At 55.7% G+C, this 19,756-nt stretch overlaps 1 protein-coding gene across 2 annotated transcripts; it reads left to right on the forward strand.

Moving 5' to 3' along the window:
• Positions 1-288: 288 nt before the first annotated feature.
• Positions 289-19,252, forward strand: LOC309879826 (uncharacterized protein). 2 transcript variants are annotated; one of them, XM_082764047.1, is made up of 10 exons: positions 289-344; positions 2,849-3,036; positions 12,264-12,382; positions 13,862-13,951; positions 14,533-14,611; positions 14,768-14,892; positions 15,297-15,490; positions 15,582-15,691; positions 15,841-15,982; positions 16,287-19,252. In XM_082764047.1, the coding sequence occupies exons 1-10, from the start codon at positions 304-306 to the stop codon at positions 17,881-17,883; spliced, it is 2,685 nt and encodes an 894-aa protein (XP_082620173.1). In that variant the 5' UTR covers positions 289-303; the 3' UTR covers positions 17,884-19,252. The 2 variants fall into 2 exon arrangements, with proteins under 2 accessions (XP_082620173.1, XP_082620172.1); XM_082764046.1 differs by lacking the exons at positions 289-344; positions 2,849-3,036; positions 12,264-12,382 and having other exon boundaries at positions 13,937-13,951; positions 14,431-14,611.
• The last annotated feature ends 504 nt before the right edge of the window (positions 19,253-19,756 follow it).

Raw genomic sequence — 19,756 nt, forward strand, 5'->3', positions numbered from 1 at the left:
CATCTGGTGGGACATCAGGGGATCCGCAGCGACACGAGCCTGGGGCGCAGCGTCCTGCAGGCGCTGCAGGAGGAGAAGAGCACGAAAACAGCTCTCAAGCGGTCGACTTTTTTTTTTTTTTTTTTTTTTTTTTTTGTGGGGAGAAAAAAAAAAAAAAAAAAAAAAGGTTGTGTGTTTGGGTTCCCGACTGCCGGCGCTCCCCGTGCCGGGGCGGGGAAGGGGCCGGGGCCGTGCCGGGGCCGCCCCACAGCCCTGCGGCTTAAACCCCTCCTCCGGCCGGTGCTCGGCGCTGCCGGCGGGACGATGTACGCTGGGAGGAAGAGGAAGAAGCCGGTGCCCAAGAGGTGGGGACGTGGGGGGCTCGGGCAGGTGCCCCCGGAGGGGCTGGGGGCTGGGGAGGGGGCGCAAGGCTGCTCCGGGGTGAGCCCGGGGGAGATGGGGCTGGGGCCGGGGCCAGGCTTTGTTCTGATGAGGGTCTCTTCGCTGTTTGCTCGGTGCTTTTGGCTGATTTTTTTAAAGGATTAGATTTGGAGGCGGTGTATCAGCTGGAGGAACCTTGGCTGACGTTGCTGTCCCCCGGTACTTGGCTGGTTGCAGAAGTGCGAAGCTTCCTGCTGGGATCCCTGATCAAAGGGCAGACGGGGGAAAAAATACGGAGCGGCAGCGCTGCAGCCTTTGCCCCACTCCGAGCCGTATCACCAGGCTGTGTCCCACGAACAGGACAGGTGCTCAGACCTCTTCAAAGTGCCTTTTCTCGCTGGTTGAGCAGGCACTGGGCTGTACCTGTGTGTGCCAGGGCTCGGCGTGCTGTGCTCAGGTTGCAGCACTCCCGGGGCTCTGACAGCAGAGAGGAAGCGTGGGCAGAGCCAGTCTTAAGGGCAGGGAGTCTGAACAGGTTGGTAGGATGCAGGGATACATCCAGACCAGGCTCCGCTGTTCCTGTGGTCAGGGGAAGCATGGTTTGCTGCAGTGCTCACCTGTGGCTAATGGTGTGGTTGTGCTCATGTCCATGCCTTTCCCTAGCTAAGCGTGCCCGATGGGGGCTGGCAGTGTTCCTGCTGGCTTGCACGGAGCCCATGAGCTGCATGGCAGTGAACTGTCTCCGAACCTGTCTCCGAAGAGCACTCAGAGGCTTCTTCACTCTGGCACCCATAAGGACAGAGCTCCCTGGTGCAGCATGTGCCTGTATAAGCAGGCTGCCGAAAGAGCAGCCCAGCAACCCCATAGCCTCCCTGCTATTCCCTCCAGTGCTTCAGTGCTATCTGTGCCACCCCATGTGTCCCCGAGTGCTGCCAGCACTGCCGGGCTGCCCAAAAGACCCTGCTATGCCTCTGCGTTTTGCCCCTTCCCATAAAGGCAGCGCTACTTGCCCATCTCCCTTTTCTTCCCCTTTCTGGCTACTTGTGAGCTGTATTTGGGTACTGAGTGTGCAGAGCTCTTTTCTTTAAAGGATGCCTGAAGAAACTCAGAATTAATTCACTGCTGATTTTATTTTTTTCCTCCTCGACTCTCTCTGATTAAAAACAATATTATTTTTTCCTCCCTAATGAGTGACTGTGGTTTCAAAAGTGCTTGTTAAGCCAGTGGCTAATGGAGTACACAAAAGCACTAGTGCCAATGTGTTTTGTATGGCTTGTATGGACAAGTTTGGTGATGAGTTGCACCTAATCTCTCTGAGAAGAAGGGTATATCTCTCCTGATGCTTATCTTACAAAGCAGCATGATTGCGCTTTTCTGGAGAAATGCTGCAATTTTCTGTCCGCGCTTAGAAGAGCCATCGGTAGCTCTCCACAATAAAAATTCAACAGGCACCTCGCTGTATTTCATTTAATACTCATTTCCTCTCTTGTCACACATGTGAGCAGCCCTGCCAGATGGGATTTGAGAGCAGTATTAGAGGGGAGAGCTTAAATTGCTCCTAAATACTGGCAGATCCTGTTACCCGAAGCTGCTTTATGAAGCAAGGATGCCTGCGGAGAGAGTTTGTGGTTACACAAATTACATCAAAACAATATGGGTTGCATGTTAGGGGATGCAATTTAACCAAGTACAGGGTAGGGTGAGGGTTCCCTGTGAAGTCTGAAGTGCTTTTCTTCAATCTAAAAAATTCAAATCAGCATTAAAAAGCAAAAGACACAAGGTGACATCCCAGACTCATTAGTCATCAACAAACCTCTTACTGTTGTGGCTGGGGCTTCAGCTCTAGTGTGTGCACTAAGTGCAGCTGGTGGAGATGGGTCTCCAAGCCAGCTGCTGGCAGACAGGAGCTGTTCTTGCAGGCTCAGCATTGCTCCTGGAGCCTACGTTAGGCATCGGATGTTGCTTTAGGTGGAAAATGCCCATCTGAAAGGGTCAGAAATTAGAAGATTGGAAGAAAATAAATAAAATAAAAAACAAAACAAAACAAAATCAGCATGTTTTTTTAAAAAAGAGCCTGTTCCCTAAGTGCTGTGCCCTAAGCTGCCCTGTGTAGGATCTCGTCATCCAAGTGCTGCCATTGATTTTCACGCGTGCTTCTCTTTGTATCATCAGTCAATGAGTAAAGCAGTGGGTTCAGGCTGCAAGCACTCTCTCTGACTTCCAAGTAAGGAAAAGAGGTCTGGTTGTGAAGCCTCCTTATCTGTTTAAGATGATAAATGTGATTGTGGGAGCAGAATTTAGAGGAAACTAGCTGAGAAAAATTGAAATAAAAATCTCTCTGGACCTTCCCACTTCCCGTTCTTGCCGCAAGGCCTTACAGAGGTCACCTCATGTTTTACCGTCGTGGCTGCAGTAACACCAACCCTGGGCTTGGGGAGAGCCCGCCAGACAAGCTGCGTTTACTTAAAGTCTGCTTTCCCTTTTCCAGCCCCAAACCACCACCTCCTGAGGGTGTGAAGTCCAACCCCTCCAAGCGGCACCGGGACCGGCTCAACCAGGAGCTGAACAAGCTGACGGGCTTGCTGCCCTTCCCCGAAGATGTGTGCACCAGGCTTGATAAACTCTCCATCCTCCGACTCGTGGTGGGGTACCTGAAGGTGAAGAGCTACCTGACAGGCGAGTATCTTGCATAGGTGTTGAGCGGGGCGAAAAAGCTCCTGGGCTCGGTCCCTCCTGTGCTTCTGTCGTCCCATCCTGAAGTGGAGTTTGCTTTGGGGTGGAAGGTGGCATCTCCTGAAGATAGGAGGATTATTAGTCATAATATCCGACCCTTGTATGCTAGCGTGTCAGGGTTACATCTTTAGCTGTGGTACTGGCAGGAAAATGTCCTGGAAAACAGGGGAGGAAAGTGTCACATCTCCAGAAACGTGGAGGGGCTGGCGGAGGTTGCAGGGAGGTGCTCTGGCCATGGTACACCTATCCCTCAGACCATCCTTTGCTGCCGTGACATGGGTTTTGTGTCTCCTCTGGAAGGAATCCCCTTCACTTCTGGATGCTGCACATCCAGACCTAATCCTCTTCGGTCAGTTATAGGTCTCTGAAAAGAAACCTCCTTGGAAAGTGAGACCATTTAGCAGGGCTGCTCTGTTTGTCACCCCAGTGCCCTGCGGATGGCCGGTTAAGCAAAGCTGATCCTAAGGCACTTGTTCAGTTTGGCATCTCATTAGCTCGTTTCTCTCCCCTTTCTTCCTTGGGATCTTGGTGGTTTGCTGTTCCTTGCCTCCCTGGCACAGCTGGGCTCAGCTGTGGTGGATCTGTTAGGTCTGTAATGAGCTTTTCTCTCAGACTGAGCATGATGCCTCATACCCAGAGACCCCAATCCAATTTTTGCTGGGTTAAGCTGATAGGCCTGGAAAGCCAATCTCCTTGCATTTGCCCCTCTGAAGCCCAGCTGCTTGCCAGCCACTGTGGAGACCCTGGTAAAATGCCAAAACCAGACTAGAAAAGCAACTGAGGCTGGACACTGCTGCTTCTTTGCTTTTGCTCTTGGCACCAGCGTCTTTTTGGTATATTTCTCCCCCATGTGTGTAGCTCCCTACCTCCTGCTTGCAGGTTCCCCCAGCAGCAGTAGCCCTCCAGATGTGTAGTATGAGATGTGTTTTGGATGCTACTGGGGTCCTCAAAGGCCATGCTGGACTGAGAACAAGCCTCGCCAAATGTCTCTTCCTCTTGCCTGCTTTTTGCAGGGCAAATCTGGGGAACGGGATTCAATCTGTGCCCATCTGGCTGGGTAGGTCCTTGCTGACATGCGACCTAATGCCACAATGGCAAGGTGCGATGGTGTTGGTAGCTCTGGGATGCTTCGGGTCCTTCTGTCCAAGACAGTGCTGGCACAACGTTGCTTGGCTGCCCTTCAAAGCAAGGCACCAGTTAGCTCTCCTTACTGGTGTGGCAGGGCCCTGCGGCATCCAGGTGATGCAGCAGGCAGGAGGTGAGGGAGCTGTGCAGGCTCTGCGCTCCCGTGAGCCACCATCACCGCCTGCCCCTGCCCCTGGCAGGGCACGGACCGCAGGCTGCGGTGCAAATAAAGCCTGAGGGGCTGCCAGGGATCGCTTTCATAACCTGGTTACAAGAGGAATTGCTCAAATGTCCTGCAGGTGGGGGAGGAATGACCTCCTGTATGCACAATGTGGAGCAGGGACAAGGCACACGGGGCAGGGACAGGCATGTGTTTTGTCTCCAGAGCCTTCTGCTCCACAGGATGGGTGATGGACCCTGGTCGTGCTGCCTATGGGGAGGTGAAGGCAAAGAGCATGGAGGGCAGAAAACCACCAGCATCGCGCTGCACTTAACAGCTCTTCTTGTGTCATCTTTTCTCCAGAACGAATAAGCCCGGCTCCCTTAGCTCTTGCCCCATGCCAGGTCCGTGACCTGTTCCTCAGCCCCCCAGCTGGGGGTGCCTGCCCCAAACACTGCTCCAGTAGGGGTGCACATTCCCAGAGCAAGAGCTGCGCTGGAAAAAACATCCTTGTGTGGATTCACATCCAGCTGGAGACTCGTCCTCATCTTGGAGACCCCTTCTGCCAGGCCAATTACTCCCATTAGGCCACTGTGCCTTTGATTTCTTTCCCCCCCTGCCTTGCTTTGCCCACGTCTGCCTTGAAATTCATCTTGTTTGACTTCAGATCATTCCAACGATTCATCGAGGTCAACTTCTGTTCTGGCCCTGCCTGCTGAAGCCGTGTCATTGAGAGTTATGGCAGCCTGACCCATTGCATCAGGCGTTTTGGGGGATGACAGCAAACCCCCTTGTGTTGCACTCTGTGGTTTATTTTGCTGCTGGATGCTTTCCACTTTGTGCAAGCTCCCCCCTGCAGCAGTGGCAGGAGAGCGTGGTGTCACCTGGCGAGCATCCCTGTCACTTGCTGGACCCTTTGCTTCAGCAGCCAGAGCCCCTCGCCGCATCTCCAGGCTTTAATTGGTGCCACACTGACCGGGAGCCCCTCTTTCCAAGCACTTCTAGTCCCGGCACTTGCTCTTTCTCCTAGGCAAAGGGTTAACATCGTCTGTGCAGAGCCAAAGTATGGGGTTATTTACCAGTTTGGCAGGGTGGCGGGTGACCCTGAACACATGCCCCCACGGGCTGTGTCACAGGTTAAAAGTAAAAACCCCAGGCACTGCTGGAGGTGCTTCTCGCAAGGAATGCGATACCTGCCAGGAAATCTGTCGGGGCTGAGCCCCCTGGCTTGGCTTCATGTCTTTGGAGCAGGCATTCAGGGCTCCGGGGGCAGGAGGCAGACCTGTTTGCAGGTGTGCAAGAGGAATTTAGCTGATGCCTGTGTCTCTCTGCTGGAGTTCCCTCCTCGCTTTGTCAAATCTCACATGCAGCCTCCTCCTTTGTCTCCTCATTCATGAGTGCAATAAGTGGGTGTCTGTGGAAAATGGGGTCCTGTGCTGCCCAAGATCCCAGCCCTTGGGTGCTTCAGAGCTTCTCAGCATGGCTTCTTGTTGCTGCTGGGGGCTTTCTTAATCCTTTTATTCTCAGTTCAAGTGTTTGGAGGCAGACTGGTAAGAGACAAGAGGTGGATGATGCTTCCTCTGAACAATCCTCTGGTCCTACCTGCATGTGTGCACCGGCTCTGCTTCCTCCTGCTACCCTGATACAGCTTTTTCAGGTTTGGAAACTTGCTCAGGAAGACCCTGCAGAGGTGACAGGCCTTCGGCTGGTTTCTTTGTGGTGGGGTGGAAGGATTCACGTACCTCTCAGACGGAGGGGCTAGGCTGTCCTGCAGAGCATGCGACACCTGCTTGATTTACCAGGCAAGTTTTCCTGGAGTTTGGCGTCCGTGTGGAAGAAGTGACCACTTTCTGGCGATCCCACTGGTTGTATCTCAGACCAAGCACGGCTCTCACGTTGAGGGAACAAGCCCAGGTCCTGCTCTGTGTGCTGAACTTAGAGCTGGGTTTGCTGTGCAGATCTGTGTGTCTACTGTAAATGTTTACACTGTGACTTTTGTCAGGTTGCTTCATCTGGTGGACAAAGCAAAACAGATTTGTGGTAGGTGCATGTTAAAGGCTCAGTGACCCAGAGGTGAGTATTGCTGCACGCTGGAGCACGTCTAGACAGGGTGCTTAGCCTTGGCTGGGGTACCCCGTCCTGCTGGTGCTTGCCCTTTGCTACCAACAAACTCAAAGCAGAAAAGGAATCAAGAGCAAAACTCTCTGGGAAACTGTCTCCCAAAGCTCTGGCATCCCCATGGCTTTCTTCTTCTCACCCGGTGCCAAACTTGCATGTTCCTGCTCAGATGTCCCTGCATCGCTCCTGTGTAACATTGCTTTTAGCTCATCAGCAGCTTCCTCAGGGCATGAGGAAGAGGAGGCTGCTGCATGCAGTGAGGGGAGCAGCCCAGGTGAGCACGTCAGGGCAGTCCTGCCTGCTCGCACCTGGGGAAGGGTGACAGCTATCGTGACTTCTGCCTGGGATCCCAGCTGATTAAAGCAGGCAGCAGGATTGCAGCTGGAAGCTCACAGGGATTTCATTTTCAAAAGTTGAAAGAGGGTTTTATTTGTTTGCTTGTTTGTTTGTTTTTTTTTTTGTGTGTGTGATTTGATCTTGGTTCTGGATCATGGGGCTGTTTGGAAAACAGAAGAAGCTATTGCAGGATAATGACTCACGGGATTGTCTTTTAAATCTGCTCTGCTTTCAAGTGTTCTCCTCCTTCCGCCTGTGCTCTAATGACAAACCAGAAAAAAATTGTAGCTTGCTGGAAATGACAAGCTTCAGGCATCGAGAGGAAAGCTCTCAAAGCTCCATGTGTCTGTGGGCTCATCTCCAAGGAGAAGCGTGATGGCTGCACAAAACCAACCATCTCAGGCTTGGTGTATGGAAGACGTGTGTCCTGAGCCTTGGTGAGGGCAGGTTTGGTCTCAAGAAGTGTGGTGCCAACACTGCTCTGCAGCTGGGAGCTGCTCTCTGGAGCTGCGATGCCAGAGCAGACTTGCAGGCCAGTTTTTCTTTAATTTCTTCCTATAGTTGGCCCGTTCTGGCTCCTTAGCAGCCTGTAAAACCATCAAAAGGGAAAGTCACTTAGAGGTCTTACCAATTCTGTAAAAGATAGATGAACGTCACTGCCAGACCTTACACGTTGGCAAATTGGTGGTGGTGGACAGTGGTTGCCACTTGGACCAGTGTCTAGCAGTCTCCTGGATAAATCTGGGGAGAGTTTGCTGATCCCCATCTTCTCAAGAGCGCGTGCCCAAGGAGAAAAGCTTGGCTCTGCCTCTGCAGTGCTGCTGGATGCTCTGGGCTCTCCCTGGTGTGATGAGAGCTCCGTTTGCTGCGAGCAGAGAGACCTTCTCAAAAGCTTGGATGGATTCGTTTAGTGCCGAGCGGCTTGGAAAACCTCCAGAGAGCTGGAGATCTGTGCTGGGGTTCATTTCCTAGGGTTCACGTAACAGAAGAAGCAGATGCTGAGGGCTGCAGGCAAACATCTTGGGGTGGCTGCTGATGTGGCAAAGAGCTGGCGGTGCCAAAGAGGGGAGCAGCAAGAAACTGGGGCTGACACCGGTGGTGTCAGGTCATGGGCTGTGGGGAGCAGTCAGCGCTGCAGCTGGCACCGGTTGATGTGAGTGTGTTTATTTGTACACTGCGCCCACCTCGTGGTTGAAACATAATTAAGATGAACTTAGGGGAAGTCTTGAAGTCCATTTGAGTTGGGAAAGACCTCTAAGATGGTGCAGTTAGGAGAGCTGGATGCAAATTCCCTGTTTGTGCTGGGGACTGACCCTGCTTGGCCTAGGAGATCTCAGGAGGTCCCTTCCAACCTCTGCTGTCGTCTGGCTCCGTGACCCTCTGCTGTGGGGCATCACCAGGTCATCCCACTGCAGTCGGCATTAACTCAGCTTTTCTGTTCACCTCCTCATTGCTTGTTATTCCCGTAGCTCGGCACTGCAGGGGCCTGGACCTGAAATAACCGATGCAATAATAGAAATCAAGTTTGGGGTTTAAATCCCTCCCTGGGCAAAACCCTGAAGGATCGTGCAGGAGCGTTTGCAGCAGCGGATTGGAGAGACTGATGTGGGCTCTGGGGCTGCCAGCGCTCCCCTGGGCATTTCTCTGCTCCCTGGAAGAAGGCTGGGTGACTTCTTGCCATGGGTTTGTGATCTGTGGGTTTGGCGTTTGGCTGCGGAAGGCTGTTTTACTTGGATGGCATGAGCCTGATCTGCTTGGCACTGTGCCCTCGTTAAACAGCCGAGGCAAAGGTCGGTGCTAATTTGATGGGGTTTGGGATCGGGTCCAAGAGGAACACAATTGCGCGTGGTGTGGTGTTACTGGAAGAGCTGGGAGCTCCTGGCTTCATGCTGCCAAGCATCTCTGGAGCCTGTTCAAAGAGAAACATTCGCTACAGGTGAAGTCTGTCATCTCCCGCTGGTGCAACTCAGCCCCTGAGAGCAGAACTGACCCCAGGAGCTTCTGCTGATAACTTTTTCTTTCCCATTGACGAAACTATGCCAGAGGCAAGGGACCTTGTTGGCTTCCATGGTTGCACTGCAGTGTTTGTTTTCACAAATGCGATGAGCTAAAGGTGAAGGGATTAGATTGCTTCGCTCCTATTTCCTTTTCTCATGCTTGAGGTCTTCCTCCGCACCGCAGGGCTTAGGAGCCTCCTTTCGAGGGCAAGGATCACCAACCCAGCAGGTTCGCAGGGACCAGGAGCTTCTTTCCCTGCTGTTCTTGCCAGATCCACTAATGCTCAAAACGTTATTGATCCTGGCTGACATCTCAGCTGGTGCTTTGACTGAAAAGCTTCTGGTCTTTGGGGATCACAGCAGCAGCAGGAAGCCTCCTTCAGCACTCTGGCTGGCTAACATGTGGGTTCAGGACAGAACTGGGTTTCTTCCACTCTTCTTAGACAAGACACACCAGTAGCCTCTGTCCCAGAGCTTTGAGAACACGGGTGATGAACAAATGGCTTCAGCAAGGATTTATCCAGTAGCTGCAGATCAGTTGTGCGCCGTGCTATTTTATTTTTTTTTTTATCTTGTATTAATTAGCAAAGATTTTCTTGGAGACCCATACTATGAAATTCACAGGGCTGCTGAGATTTGCTGGTTTAAGCCTTTAAAAGCTTACTTTATGTTCAATTTTTTTTCTTGGTGGGCATGCACAGGGCATAGGCTGAGAGGAGACAAACTCACTTCAGCTTTGGAAAAAGAGTTCCCAAGGCACTGTCTAATAAAGAAAAGGAGGAAAAAGCACAAAAGGTGTCAGTGGTGGCTTCTGTGCTCTTGGCTGAAGGAGACACGGCCTTGGGAGGGTGTGCAAGGGAAAGAAGTACAGCAAAGAACTTAAAATGTTGTTTTAAATGGTTTTCAGGCAGTCCTGGGGTTTGTTTTAACCCCCTTAACAGCGGGCTCTTCTCCAGCAGGGACGTCTCTGTCACCTTCAGCCAGCAGGAGAAAGGGGGGCTCCGAGCCACCAGCATGCATCAGCAGCGTGCAGGGCCAGCAGCCAGCACGCCTCGGGGGAAGGCTGCCTTTGGTGGGGCCGAAATCCCACAAGCTGTTTCTGGTGAGGGCAGATGGATGGAGTCCCCCAGAAGATAACGTGGCTCAAGAAGGTGTTTCAGGAGCACTCCTTCCCTCTGATAGGGTTACCTGTGTTGCAAACGGGCTGGTTTTGCTGCTCTTTGATTAAAAGGATTATTTTTTTCCATGCCAAGGCAAAAAGCAGCTGGGAATAGCCTCCACCCCCCTGGTTGGTATGTGGGCCTGGAGTCCTCTACCTGGATGCACTCAGGCGTCTCTTGGGACTGCTCTCAGCCCTCGTGGTTCTTGGCAGTGGGGGCATGGATAAGTTCAGAAATTGGTTTGGAGAGGGGAGAGCCACAGGGATGCTTTGCTCCAGGTGCTAGGGGAAAGCACCAGTCATGACATGGCTGAAGCTGGGTGGCTGCTTCCCATACAGGAGGTTTCCAGACCACTGTGGTTCCTGAGAGCAGCCCCAGCCCTGTGTGTCTGCTGGCTTTGTGCTCCACTGGCCACCCACAGCGGGGCAGCAAAGTCCCCTGCGGCACCAAGGCCTGACCACAGGTGTTAAAATGATGGAAATAAGGAGAGCCAACGCCACATGCTGCTGGATTACTCTGGTGGCAGAGCCCCATTCGTGCCCTAGCGTGAATTAATTTTGCTGGAAACAACAAAATGCACAAGTGGGCGTTGGATGTTGCAAGCCCACCGCTGTGCTGCTCTCCCTGCTGACACTGCTGGTGCATGGGGGGAGAAAGCTGGGGACCATGTGCATCTTCTCAAAGTGCTCGCTGTCCTTTTGGAGCTCTGTTTTGGAAGAACTTGGTTTCCTTTTGAATTTCCCTGCCAGCCTTCCCCAGCTCAGTGCTTCAGAGAGGAGTCAGCCCTTCAAAAGAGTTTAAAAAAAAAAAGGCTTGATGCTTCACGCCGAAACTATTCCACTCCATCATGTGCAAATTGGAGCCATACCCATACTACAGATGGGCTTCAGATATTTTTCCTTGTAGATCACTTGGCAGTCATGAGAGGAGGCTTTTTGCTTGGTATGATTTTTGTCCTGATTTGTAGGGGTGTTGATTTTTTGAAAGCCTTTGCAAAATGGGGTTGTGGTCCCCCACAGCCTGGCCGGGGCTTCTGCTTCATCGCTGCCTTGCACCTGCCTCTCAAAGCTCCCGTGGACGTGCCTTTTTGAGGGCAAGCAGAGCATCACCTGGCTTCAAACCTTGTCTTTCCCAGCCCTTCCCAGAAGGCTCACGTCCCCTGGCCTGGCTGATCAACCTCTCGCTAATTTGGGAAGCACCCGCACAGGACAGCTGCCCCCGGTGGAAACAAAAACGTGAGCACAGGGAAAGGCAAATTTATGGCATGGGCTAAAGCAACCCACAGAGGAGCTGCTGGGGATGGGAAGGCACTTGCTACGGGAGCAAACATGAGCTGAGCTCCCCTCAAGGGACTGGGGGCTCAGGATGGGGATGGCAGAAGACGTGGGAGCTGCCTGAGCACCTCCGAGCATCACCCCATGGTCTGGCTGTCAGTGGTGGAGACCGAGGCTGGCTCTGCTTCACGGCCTCAGAGCATCCTCTCCCCTTCCTAATTAAGGCTGCGTGACTGCAATGGGCGGTGCGTCTCCTCTGTGTCTCCTTGTGCAAGACGTCCAGCTAATTATCCTTAACCTGGTTTCCGAGAGCCTGTGTGGGTGGCTCGTGGCTGTCACTCAGGCTCCCTGTGTGCATGGATCTGGGCAATGCTTTGACCTCAGACTTTTTTTGTACAAGGGAGAGACCACAGAGCCCGCTCCGAGGCCTTATGCATGCTTGTGTTTGAGTCTGCAAAATAAAAGCTGCCTGTGGTTGGAAGCGGAGTTCGGGCTCGTGCTGCCAAGTGTTTTTTTGGGGAGCCTCCCCAGCAGAGGAGGTGCCGCGCTGGGGATGTCGCCAGGCCCCCGTGCTGTTCCTGGAACAACCCGTTCTGTGCCTGTCCCGCCGGGCGTGAGGCCCCGTGAGCAGGGCAGGAGGTTTCACATCAGCTGCACCCACGGGTGTTGCCTCGAAGGCACGGAGCGAGGAAGCATGAGGCAGCACCTGAATCAGCATGGGGAGGTCACGGCAGCGAGTCCTGGGGCTGCCTGGGAGGCTTCCCAGGGATGGGACTGAGCAGGGAAGAGGATATCCTAGAGGAGGTGTTGGGCGAGCGTAAAGGGGCTCTGCTCCAGCCGCCCCCGGTCCCATCTCCTCCCTCTGAGCAGGCTGCACGTGCACCAAGAAGCCCGGTGCAGCCGTGCAGCAGCAGCACTGGGGAAGAGGAAGAGGAGGAGGAGGAGGGAGAAGCTCCCTGTTTGCCCCTTCTGCACTGATTTCTTGCCGTCTTGCTTGCAGCCGCAGGTACGGGTGGTGGTGACTGCGTGCGGGATCAGCCCCGAGCCCCAGGAGGGAACAGACAGACACATCTGCAGGTCAACGGGGAGCTGTTTCCAGAGGGGAACCTGCTGCTCCAGGTATGCTGCCCAAACCAGGCTCCGTGGGGTTTTCTCTCGGCTCCTGCTGTCTGCTAGGCACGATGGCTCATCCCAAAAGTGTCGTGCTGCATCCTCAAAGGGACACGGCTCAGAGCTGTGACCTTCTGGCAAAGGCACTGGGTGCTGCCTGCAAGCAAGGAGCTGATTCACCTGGCCAGAATGCTGCTAGCCTGGGCTGCCAATCGTGCGTGTAAGCCAGAAGGAAGAAGCGAGACAGAGAGGCTCCGAGGAAAGGCTGGCAGCTGAGTAAATATCCAGGCATTTCGGCTGGAAACGTGCTGCTCCTTGTGGATGCAGGGCAAGCCTGTGGGAGAGCTTTGATCTTTGCGTGGCTTTGTTCCTGACATCGCGTGTCTGCTTTTTGTGCCTCGAGTCCTCTTCTCCCTTCTTCCAGCCCTCCGGAGGAAAGCAGCAGATGCTTTGCTCTTCCTGAAGACCTGCCTTTGTCTTACACGAACGCCCCCGTTACAGGCAGGCTGATGGGGGAGCTCCTGGAAGCGGAGCCCCCACAGGGGCTCTTGGCAAGGTGGTGGCTCCTGGGAGCTCTGTGGGACTTTGGTGATGAGACTTGGGCCACGCGAAGTCTCCCAGGTGGGCTCTGCTCCCAAGAACAGGCTCAGCCTGGTGGAATAACACAATAGGCAGAAGGGAGCCAGCAATTGCCCCAGTCCCACAATGGGGCCTCTCCCAAGTGCTCTCCAGGGGGCTGAGCCATGGCGTTGGCAGCTCTGGGTGTTTGAAGGCATCTGGAGAGCATTTGGGGTGTTAATGTGACTGAAATCCTGCAGCTGAGCTGCCCAAATTTTTCCCCAAGAACATTGTAATCAGGCACTGTCCTTCGCGGAAAGCTCTGACTTGGGGCCCTGGGGGGGCTGCAGCACACAGCAGAGGGACCGGTCCCCCTGCAAGGTGCACGTGTACAGCACCAGGCAACGTGCTCAAACCAATGGCACCTAAATAATCCAGGCTACAAGGAAGCCCGTGAGCTGGTAGAGTTGGGCTAGGGAACTGGGTCAGGAGGGAAAATAAAGCTGGTGCTGCTTGGAAGAAAGAAATGGAGTCCTGAGCTTTTAATGGTTCAGCTGCTAAATGAAAGCAGAGCCTTGGAAGTTATTTGGAGAGCGGAGGGTGCACCCGAGATGCAGATGGGCTCCTCCTGGAGTCACCAGGCTGTGTGCAGCCCTTCTTCCCTGCCTGTAAGCCAACACAACGATGGCTCTACAGAAACAGCCAGGCTGCCTTCGATCACTGCTGATGCTAACAGTGAGCACCCCACGCCAACTAACTGAGGGCAAAAGCCTCGCCTGGTCACGAGGTGCTTTCCTTTTAGTGTGTTCCCTGCAGAAGGAGGTGTCTTCCCATCCCTGGATGCTTCAGAAGCACCTGAAGGTGGTCCACCCATCCAGCAGCTGGACTGAAGCTAGGGAGAGTAACTCCAGGCTCAATTTATGCTTTCAGGCACTCAATGGATTTGTCATCACTGTGACCGGAGATGGCTACATCTTCTACGTCTCCCCTACTGTGCAGAACTACCTGGGCTTCCACCAGGTGGGTGCTGTTTGTTCCTGGGAGCTGCGGGGGCCTGGGGAGGAGGTGCTGACAGCCAGCACCCAGGCTTCGCTCTCCCATTGCGCTCTGGTCACTTCTGATGTGTGTTTTCACGTGAGTCATGTTCTTCTGGGGGCTGTGAAAGCCAACAAACACGCTTGCGACTTTAGTGGTAACAGATGCACGCTGAGCAATAGCAGCTCTTTGTCCCTTCCTCCTTGTGAGCGGGGTGGGAGCTTTCCCCCCTGTGGTTTAAACCAATAAATCCGGCTGCTGGGCTGCCTGCCTTCAGCGGAGTCACAGTGCTGAGCGGTGTCAGCGCCCTGACGTGCTGTGGGTTACGTGGGGTGCTGAGGGAAAGCAGGGCTCTACCCACATCCACCCCATTACCTCCGATTCGCTCTCCACACCACGTTCAAAACCCTTTTTTTCTTCCCGTTTCTTTACTCTCAATCTCCGTATTTTTACTACCCACAAAGGAAAGCCTGTGCTGTGTCCTTCTCCAGATATCCCCCCTAGACAGGGCAGGGCTTGTTCCCTGCTAGGTGCCCCAAGCTCTCCTCCCCATTATGTCGTTCCAGTCGGATCTCATCTACCAGAGCATCTTCGAGCTGATCCACACGGACGACAGAGCCGCCTTCCGCTGCCAGCTGCACCAGGGTGAGTGCTCCAGCTGCCAGCCCCAGGGAGCCCCCAGAGGCTGCCCCCGGCCCCAAACCCCACATCAGGCCACTGGTGACCACCAGGCACGTGGCTTCCCTGAGCCCCACAGCATCCCTGCATCCCTGCAGCTTCGTTTTCCCCGTGTTTCCTCAGCCGTTCCTGATGGATGCAGCGCCGCGGGCAGCCCCCAGCACCGCCGCCCTGAGCGCCTCTGCTTCGTGGAGAGGAGCTTCACCTGCCGCCTCCGCTGCCTGCTGGACAACTCCTCGGGGTTTCTGGTAATGCCAGGGCAGCCCCGGTGTCAGCTCCAGGGGAAGTGGCTCTGAGCCTGGCCGGGTGGGATGGGATGGGATGGGATGGGATGGGATGGGATGGGATGGGATGGGATGGGATGGAGTGGAGCCCACCTGGTGCACTGTTCCTCCACTCACACCATTACGGTGGGACCCAGCAGGGGTCAGGATGTTCAGCCTGGAGATATCTCCCTGTTATCTGGGCGATCAGATATCCCTGATAACTGATGTCCCACCTGCAGCAGCAGTTGGTAGCAGGTCCCATGCCCAGCGAACGCGTTTGGTGCACGCAGGCAGCCACGCACCCCGTTCAGGTGTGATTTGGGGCAGTCTGGCACAGCCAGTTCCCATTTCCTCACCGTTTGCCCTGTTTTCTAATCCCCTGCAAGGCCTTGAATTTCCGCGGGCGCTTGAAACTCCTCCTGGGGCAGCAGAAGAGGGCATCCCTGGTGCCTCCCCCGCTCGCCCTCTTTGCCATCGCGACTCCCCTCCAGCCGCTCTCCATCCTGGAGCTTCGGACCAAGACGCTGATGTTCCAGACAAAGCACAAGCTGGACTTCACCCCCACGGCCTGCGATTCCCGGTATGGCATCTCCCACCTCTGCCATGGCAAAACCTGGCCTCCGTCCAACCCCGGTGCCACGGGGTGCCTGTGCCGTGTGCTCTGCCCGCAGGGGGAAGGTCATCCTGGGCTACACGGAGACGGAGCTGTGTCGGAGGGGGTCCGGGTACCAGTTTGTGCATGCCGCTGACATGATGCACTGCGCGGAGAAACACGTGAGAAGTGAGTGCCAAGGGGAGCAGCATCGCGTGCTGGCTGTGTCCTGTGCCTTCTGCCTCGGCAGCGTGGGTGCAAGGGGATGCTCGGCGTGGTGCAGCACGCGTGATGTCCCTGACCGCCTCCGTGCCGCCTCTGTTTCCTCCCTGCCCCAGTGATGAAGACAGGGGAGAGCGGGCTGACGGTCTTCAGGCTGCTGACCAAGAAGGGCACCTGGGTGTGGGTCCAGGCCAACGCCCGGCTGGTGTACAAAGGGGGTCAGCCCGACTTCATCATCGCCCGGCAGCGAGCCCTCTCGTGAGTATGGCTGGGTTCCCAGCCGCCCTGGGCACAGGAGGAGATGGGGCTGCAGCAGGGGGCAGGAGTCAAACGGCTCCAGGGAGGCTGTCACAGCCTCGTGTCTGCCAGGGGAGAGCTGTGGGCACGCAGCCCTTCCCTGAGCTGTGCCAGAGCTGCCTCTGGGCTCTCCAGAGCCCCTGTGCTCTGCCAGCAGTGATGTAGCCAGCCCAGGGCAGGTCTGCGAGCTCAGATCTTGCTGTTCGGATGCTGGCCTGGAGAAGGTACTCATGCTGTTCCTGTCTCTCTTTCCTCCGCCCTGAAGAAATGAAGAAGGGGAGGAACATCTGCGGAAGCGGAACCTGCAGCTGCCTTTTAGCTTTGCCACGGGGGAAGCAGTCCTGTATGGGAACAACCTCCCTGATTTCCTGGACTCCTTCCAGGCGAAGGAGGAGTTTCAGACCAAGACAGAGCCCCGCGTGGAGCAGCACGCGGTAGATCCCAACTCCATTCTCGGGGCCATGATGAAGCAGGATGCATCCATATACATCTCCCACACCGATGATGCGCCTCAGTTCTCCCTGCCAGATCTCGACGCTGAGCCTGATGGACCAAGTCGGGCTGAGAAAGCCAGCGATGCCAAGGAGGACAGTGACTCCCTCCTGGTTGTTATTGAAACCCTCTTTGAGAAGAGCAAGGTGGACGGAAACATCTGCCAGACCCTCCAGAGCCTCAACGTGGACAATGTGGAGCTGCAGCAGTGGGAGGACACCCTGCTGAGCCTGGGTGCAGAGGAGTCACCGTCCCAGGACCTTGGTGAGAGCGTGGGCAGCGAGGTGAGCTCCTACATGGAGCAGATGCTCTCCAGGGAGGGTGCTGGGAGGAGCACGGACTTTTCATGCTCCAGCACTTCATCCTGCAGCGAGCAAGGCAGCTCTGCAGCTCACTTCCAGCACTGCTGGGCAACGAACTTGGCAGCTCCGCTGGCATTTCAAGACCCTCTGCAGCCCCCGGCAGCTGGTGCACAAGGCCAAGGTGCACTTCAGCTGGCAAACCCAGGAAAAGTGTTTCAGGCAGGACTTAGCACCTCCGTTCCCACAGACAGCGCTCTTCCTAAAGGTCAGAGCCAGTCCACGTGTGCACTGATAGCCTCGAGCTGCCCACCTCCCCTGGACTCAAGTGAATTGGTGACTCGGTGGCACGACATCCCAGTCTGGACAAACCCTGCCCTCGCTTTGGGTCAGAGCGTGTCCCTCGGAGGCTGCCCCTCGGACGCTTGGGTGGCTGCAGCTCCGAAACAGCTGGAAATGGCAGGAGCACCCCTGGAATCGCAAGCTGCAATGGCCAGCAGCACGCAGAGCTCCCCAGGGGATGGGCTATGGTTGCTGCCCCCCGCACAGGGTGTGTGTGAGCACCTCCAGGGTGAGGACACCGCCTTCGCAGCACCGCCAGGAGCCAGCCAGCTGCCGGCGGGTGGTGGCTTCCCCAAACAGCCCCCGGGGATGCTGCCCGCACAGCTCGGTGCTTGCTGGGGCAGGGAGCAGGCAGTATTCGGTGAGGATGAGTGGTCCCAGCACCAGGGACTCGTGCTGGGGACCAGCCCGACTGCTGGCAGCCATCAGAGGGACCAGGCCGTGCCGCGTCACTGCGGGTACGGGAACAGCGCCGGGCTCTTCAGACACGAGGGTGCTTTTCTCAAGGATGCCACTAAAACATCCATGTCCCAGCCTGTGTCCTGCCACCCTGGGGCACCAGCAGGATCGGGTGTGAGGTGCTCAGCATCTCTTCCCGTGGAGTTGGGTGTGACAGCAGCCTCCTGCCAGCCGGGCACCAGCTTCCCCCCGGCCTCCTCAGCGGGCGTGCGGCCGCGCTGTGCGTGCCACGTCCAGCTGAAGGTGCGGTGCGAGGGCTGTGGGACCTGAGGGGCACCCCGTGGCACGTCTCGGTGGTCATGGGGTGAGGCACAGCCTTGTCTGGGGGCGGCTGTAGCTGTCTGCCCGCCCTGCAGCATGCACAGAGACGGAGCCCCCTGGCTTCCAGGCTCCTGCGTGCACAAAGCACCCAGAAATGCTTCAAACCACAGGGGTGGCTCCAAGCAGCAAACATTTCTTCTGGTTTTAACGTTTTCCTGGCCCCACCACCCCCAGCCAGCTCTGTAAAACAGGATTGGAAAAGCCCGTTTTGAAGCCTCACGGTGAGCTAGGAGCCACAGTTTGGGAACATTGTTTTGGAGCAGCCACCAGCAGCCAGGCACACCCATGAGTGGTGCTCCGTGCCTCCTGCCTGCCCAGCACTCTGACCTCCCGTGTCTGAAATGAGGTGCCCTCACAGAGCTCTCAGGCAGGCACAGAGGAGGGGTTTGGTGGCTTTTGCATCAGCAGTCTTTCAGGAAAATGCAGTCCTGTCACAGCAGGGAGGTTTGTCAGGCTCTTGGGGTCCAAAGAAGGACCTCTTCATCCCTGGGGCAGGGTTCTGGGAGGTGGATTTGGCCTCCAGCAGGGGCTGGGACCTTCCCTGGGAAATAGTTCCTATTGCTGACCCTGGGTTTGTCACTGCTGTGCAGTGCCGTCAGACAGAGGGACAGTGGAGCACTGCTGTGGCTTTGCCAGAGCAGTGAGGAGAAGGCAGCAAGGAGAGGAGCGACTGCCTTCTGCCTCTCCACTGTGGACCAGCTTCGTGGCCTTAAACCTGTTCTGGAGACTGGCACAACCACTCTGTTAAATGCCCTTGTTTGTTTGTTTGTTTGTTTTAAGCCCAAGGCATGAATCTTTTCCCCCTGCCTGCCACGGGGCAAATTCTCCCAGGTTTGTCAGGCAAAGCCCCCAGCAGAACAGGCTCAGCCAGAGCACTGAGTCTGAGAGCAGGCAGGGCCAGCTGGGCTGGTTGCAGAGGTTGACGTTGTTGGGGACCTCCAGGTCACCCCGAGCTGCACCCCTGCCCCTCAGCCTCTTACACCAGTGCTCAGCACGTGCTGCACCCATCCCCAGCAGCCTGGAGGAGCACCCAGGGCTGAGCAAGGAGCCGAGCTGCCGTGACACAGAGCCTTACGCATCAACTGGCCCCAAAGCCTTGCTGCTGGGGGCTGACGCAGACCCCCTGCTGCTCTGTTACTCGTGTCTTAATTCTTTACGAGTTCTGTGTGTGCATCCACGGTCTGTTTTCCTGGTGGTGTCTCATTTTCCACTCTGTGATCTCTTTGTATGCCACTTGCCGACGGATGATGTCGGGGGGAGGGCGAAGCAAAGATGTACGGAAACTCCCCCGCTGCATTTTGTTGTGTATTAAAAGTCAATTTGCTTTGTAGCAGCCTGATGGTTTGTTTGACCTGGAACAGTGTCTCCCCATTTCCCTCTTGACTGAGCAAGCACTTGAAAAAGCCTGCTGCCGGCCTGGCCGCGGGTCGCCTTTCTCTGGGCTTTGGCTGAAGGAGGGGACGGTCCCCACTCGCCCCCTCCCCTGTATGTCCCCTTGTACCACCACGCACACACAGCCCCCTGCTATGGTGTGCAGATGTCATACTGATGGTCCCTCACCCCCATGGTGCTGACACAAGTGCTAGCACATGCATTTGGTGGGGGGCTCCCTGCCCCGTTTCCCCCGTTTAGCCACCACATTCCTTAATAAAGGGTCCCTCCCCAGCTCTCCTGTCTCCCCTTTAAGCACTGAAAGGCCACTACAAGGTCTCCCCAGAGCCTTCTCCTCCCCATGCTGACCCCCCCAGCTCCCTCAGCCTGGCTCTGCAGGAGAGGTGCTCCAGCCTCTGCCCATCCTCCTGGCCTCCCCTCGCCCTGCTGC

The sequence above is a fragment of the Aythya marila genome, assembly GCF_965140915.1.
Source record: "Aythya marila genome assembly, chromosome: 6".
NCBI lineage: Eukaryota > Metazoa > Chordata > Aves > Anseriformes > Anatidae > Aythya > Aythya marila.

Bases quoted from the DNA above. Each gene is read 5' to 3' on its own strand.
- LOC309879826 (XM_082764047.1), top strand. From the start codon at position 304: ATGTACGCTGGGAGGAAGAGGAAGAAGCCGGTGCCCAAGAG. The intron at 12,383-13,861 runs GTATGCTGCCCA...TTATGCTTTCAG, and splicing joins AGGGGAACCTGCTGCTCCAG to GCACTCAATGGATTTGTCAT. The intron at 14,893-15,296 runs GTAATGCCAGGG...ATCCCCTGCAAG, and splicing joins ACAACTCCTCGGGGTTTCTG to GCCTTGAATTTCCGCGGGCG.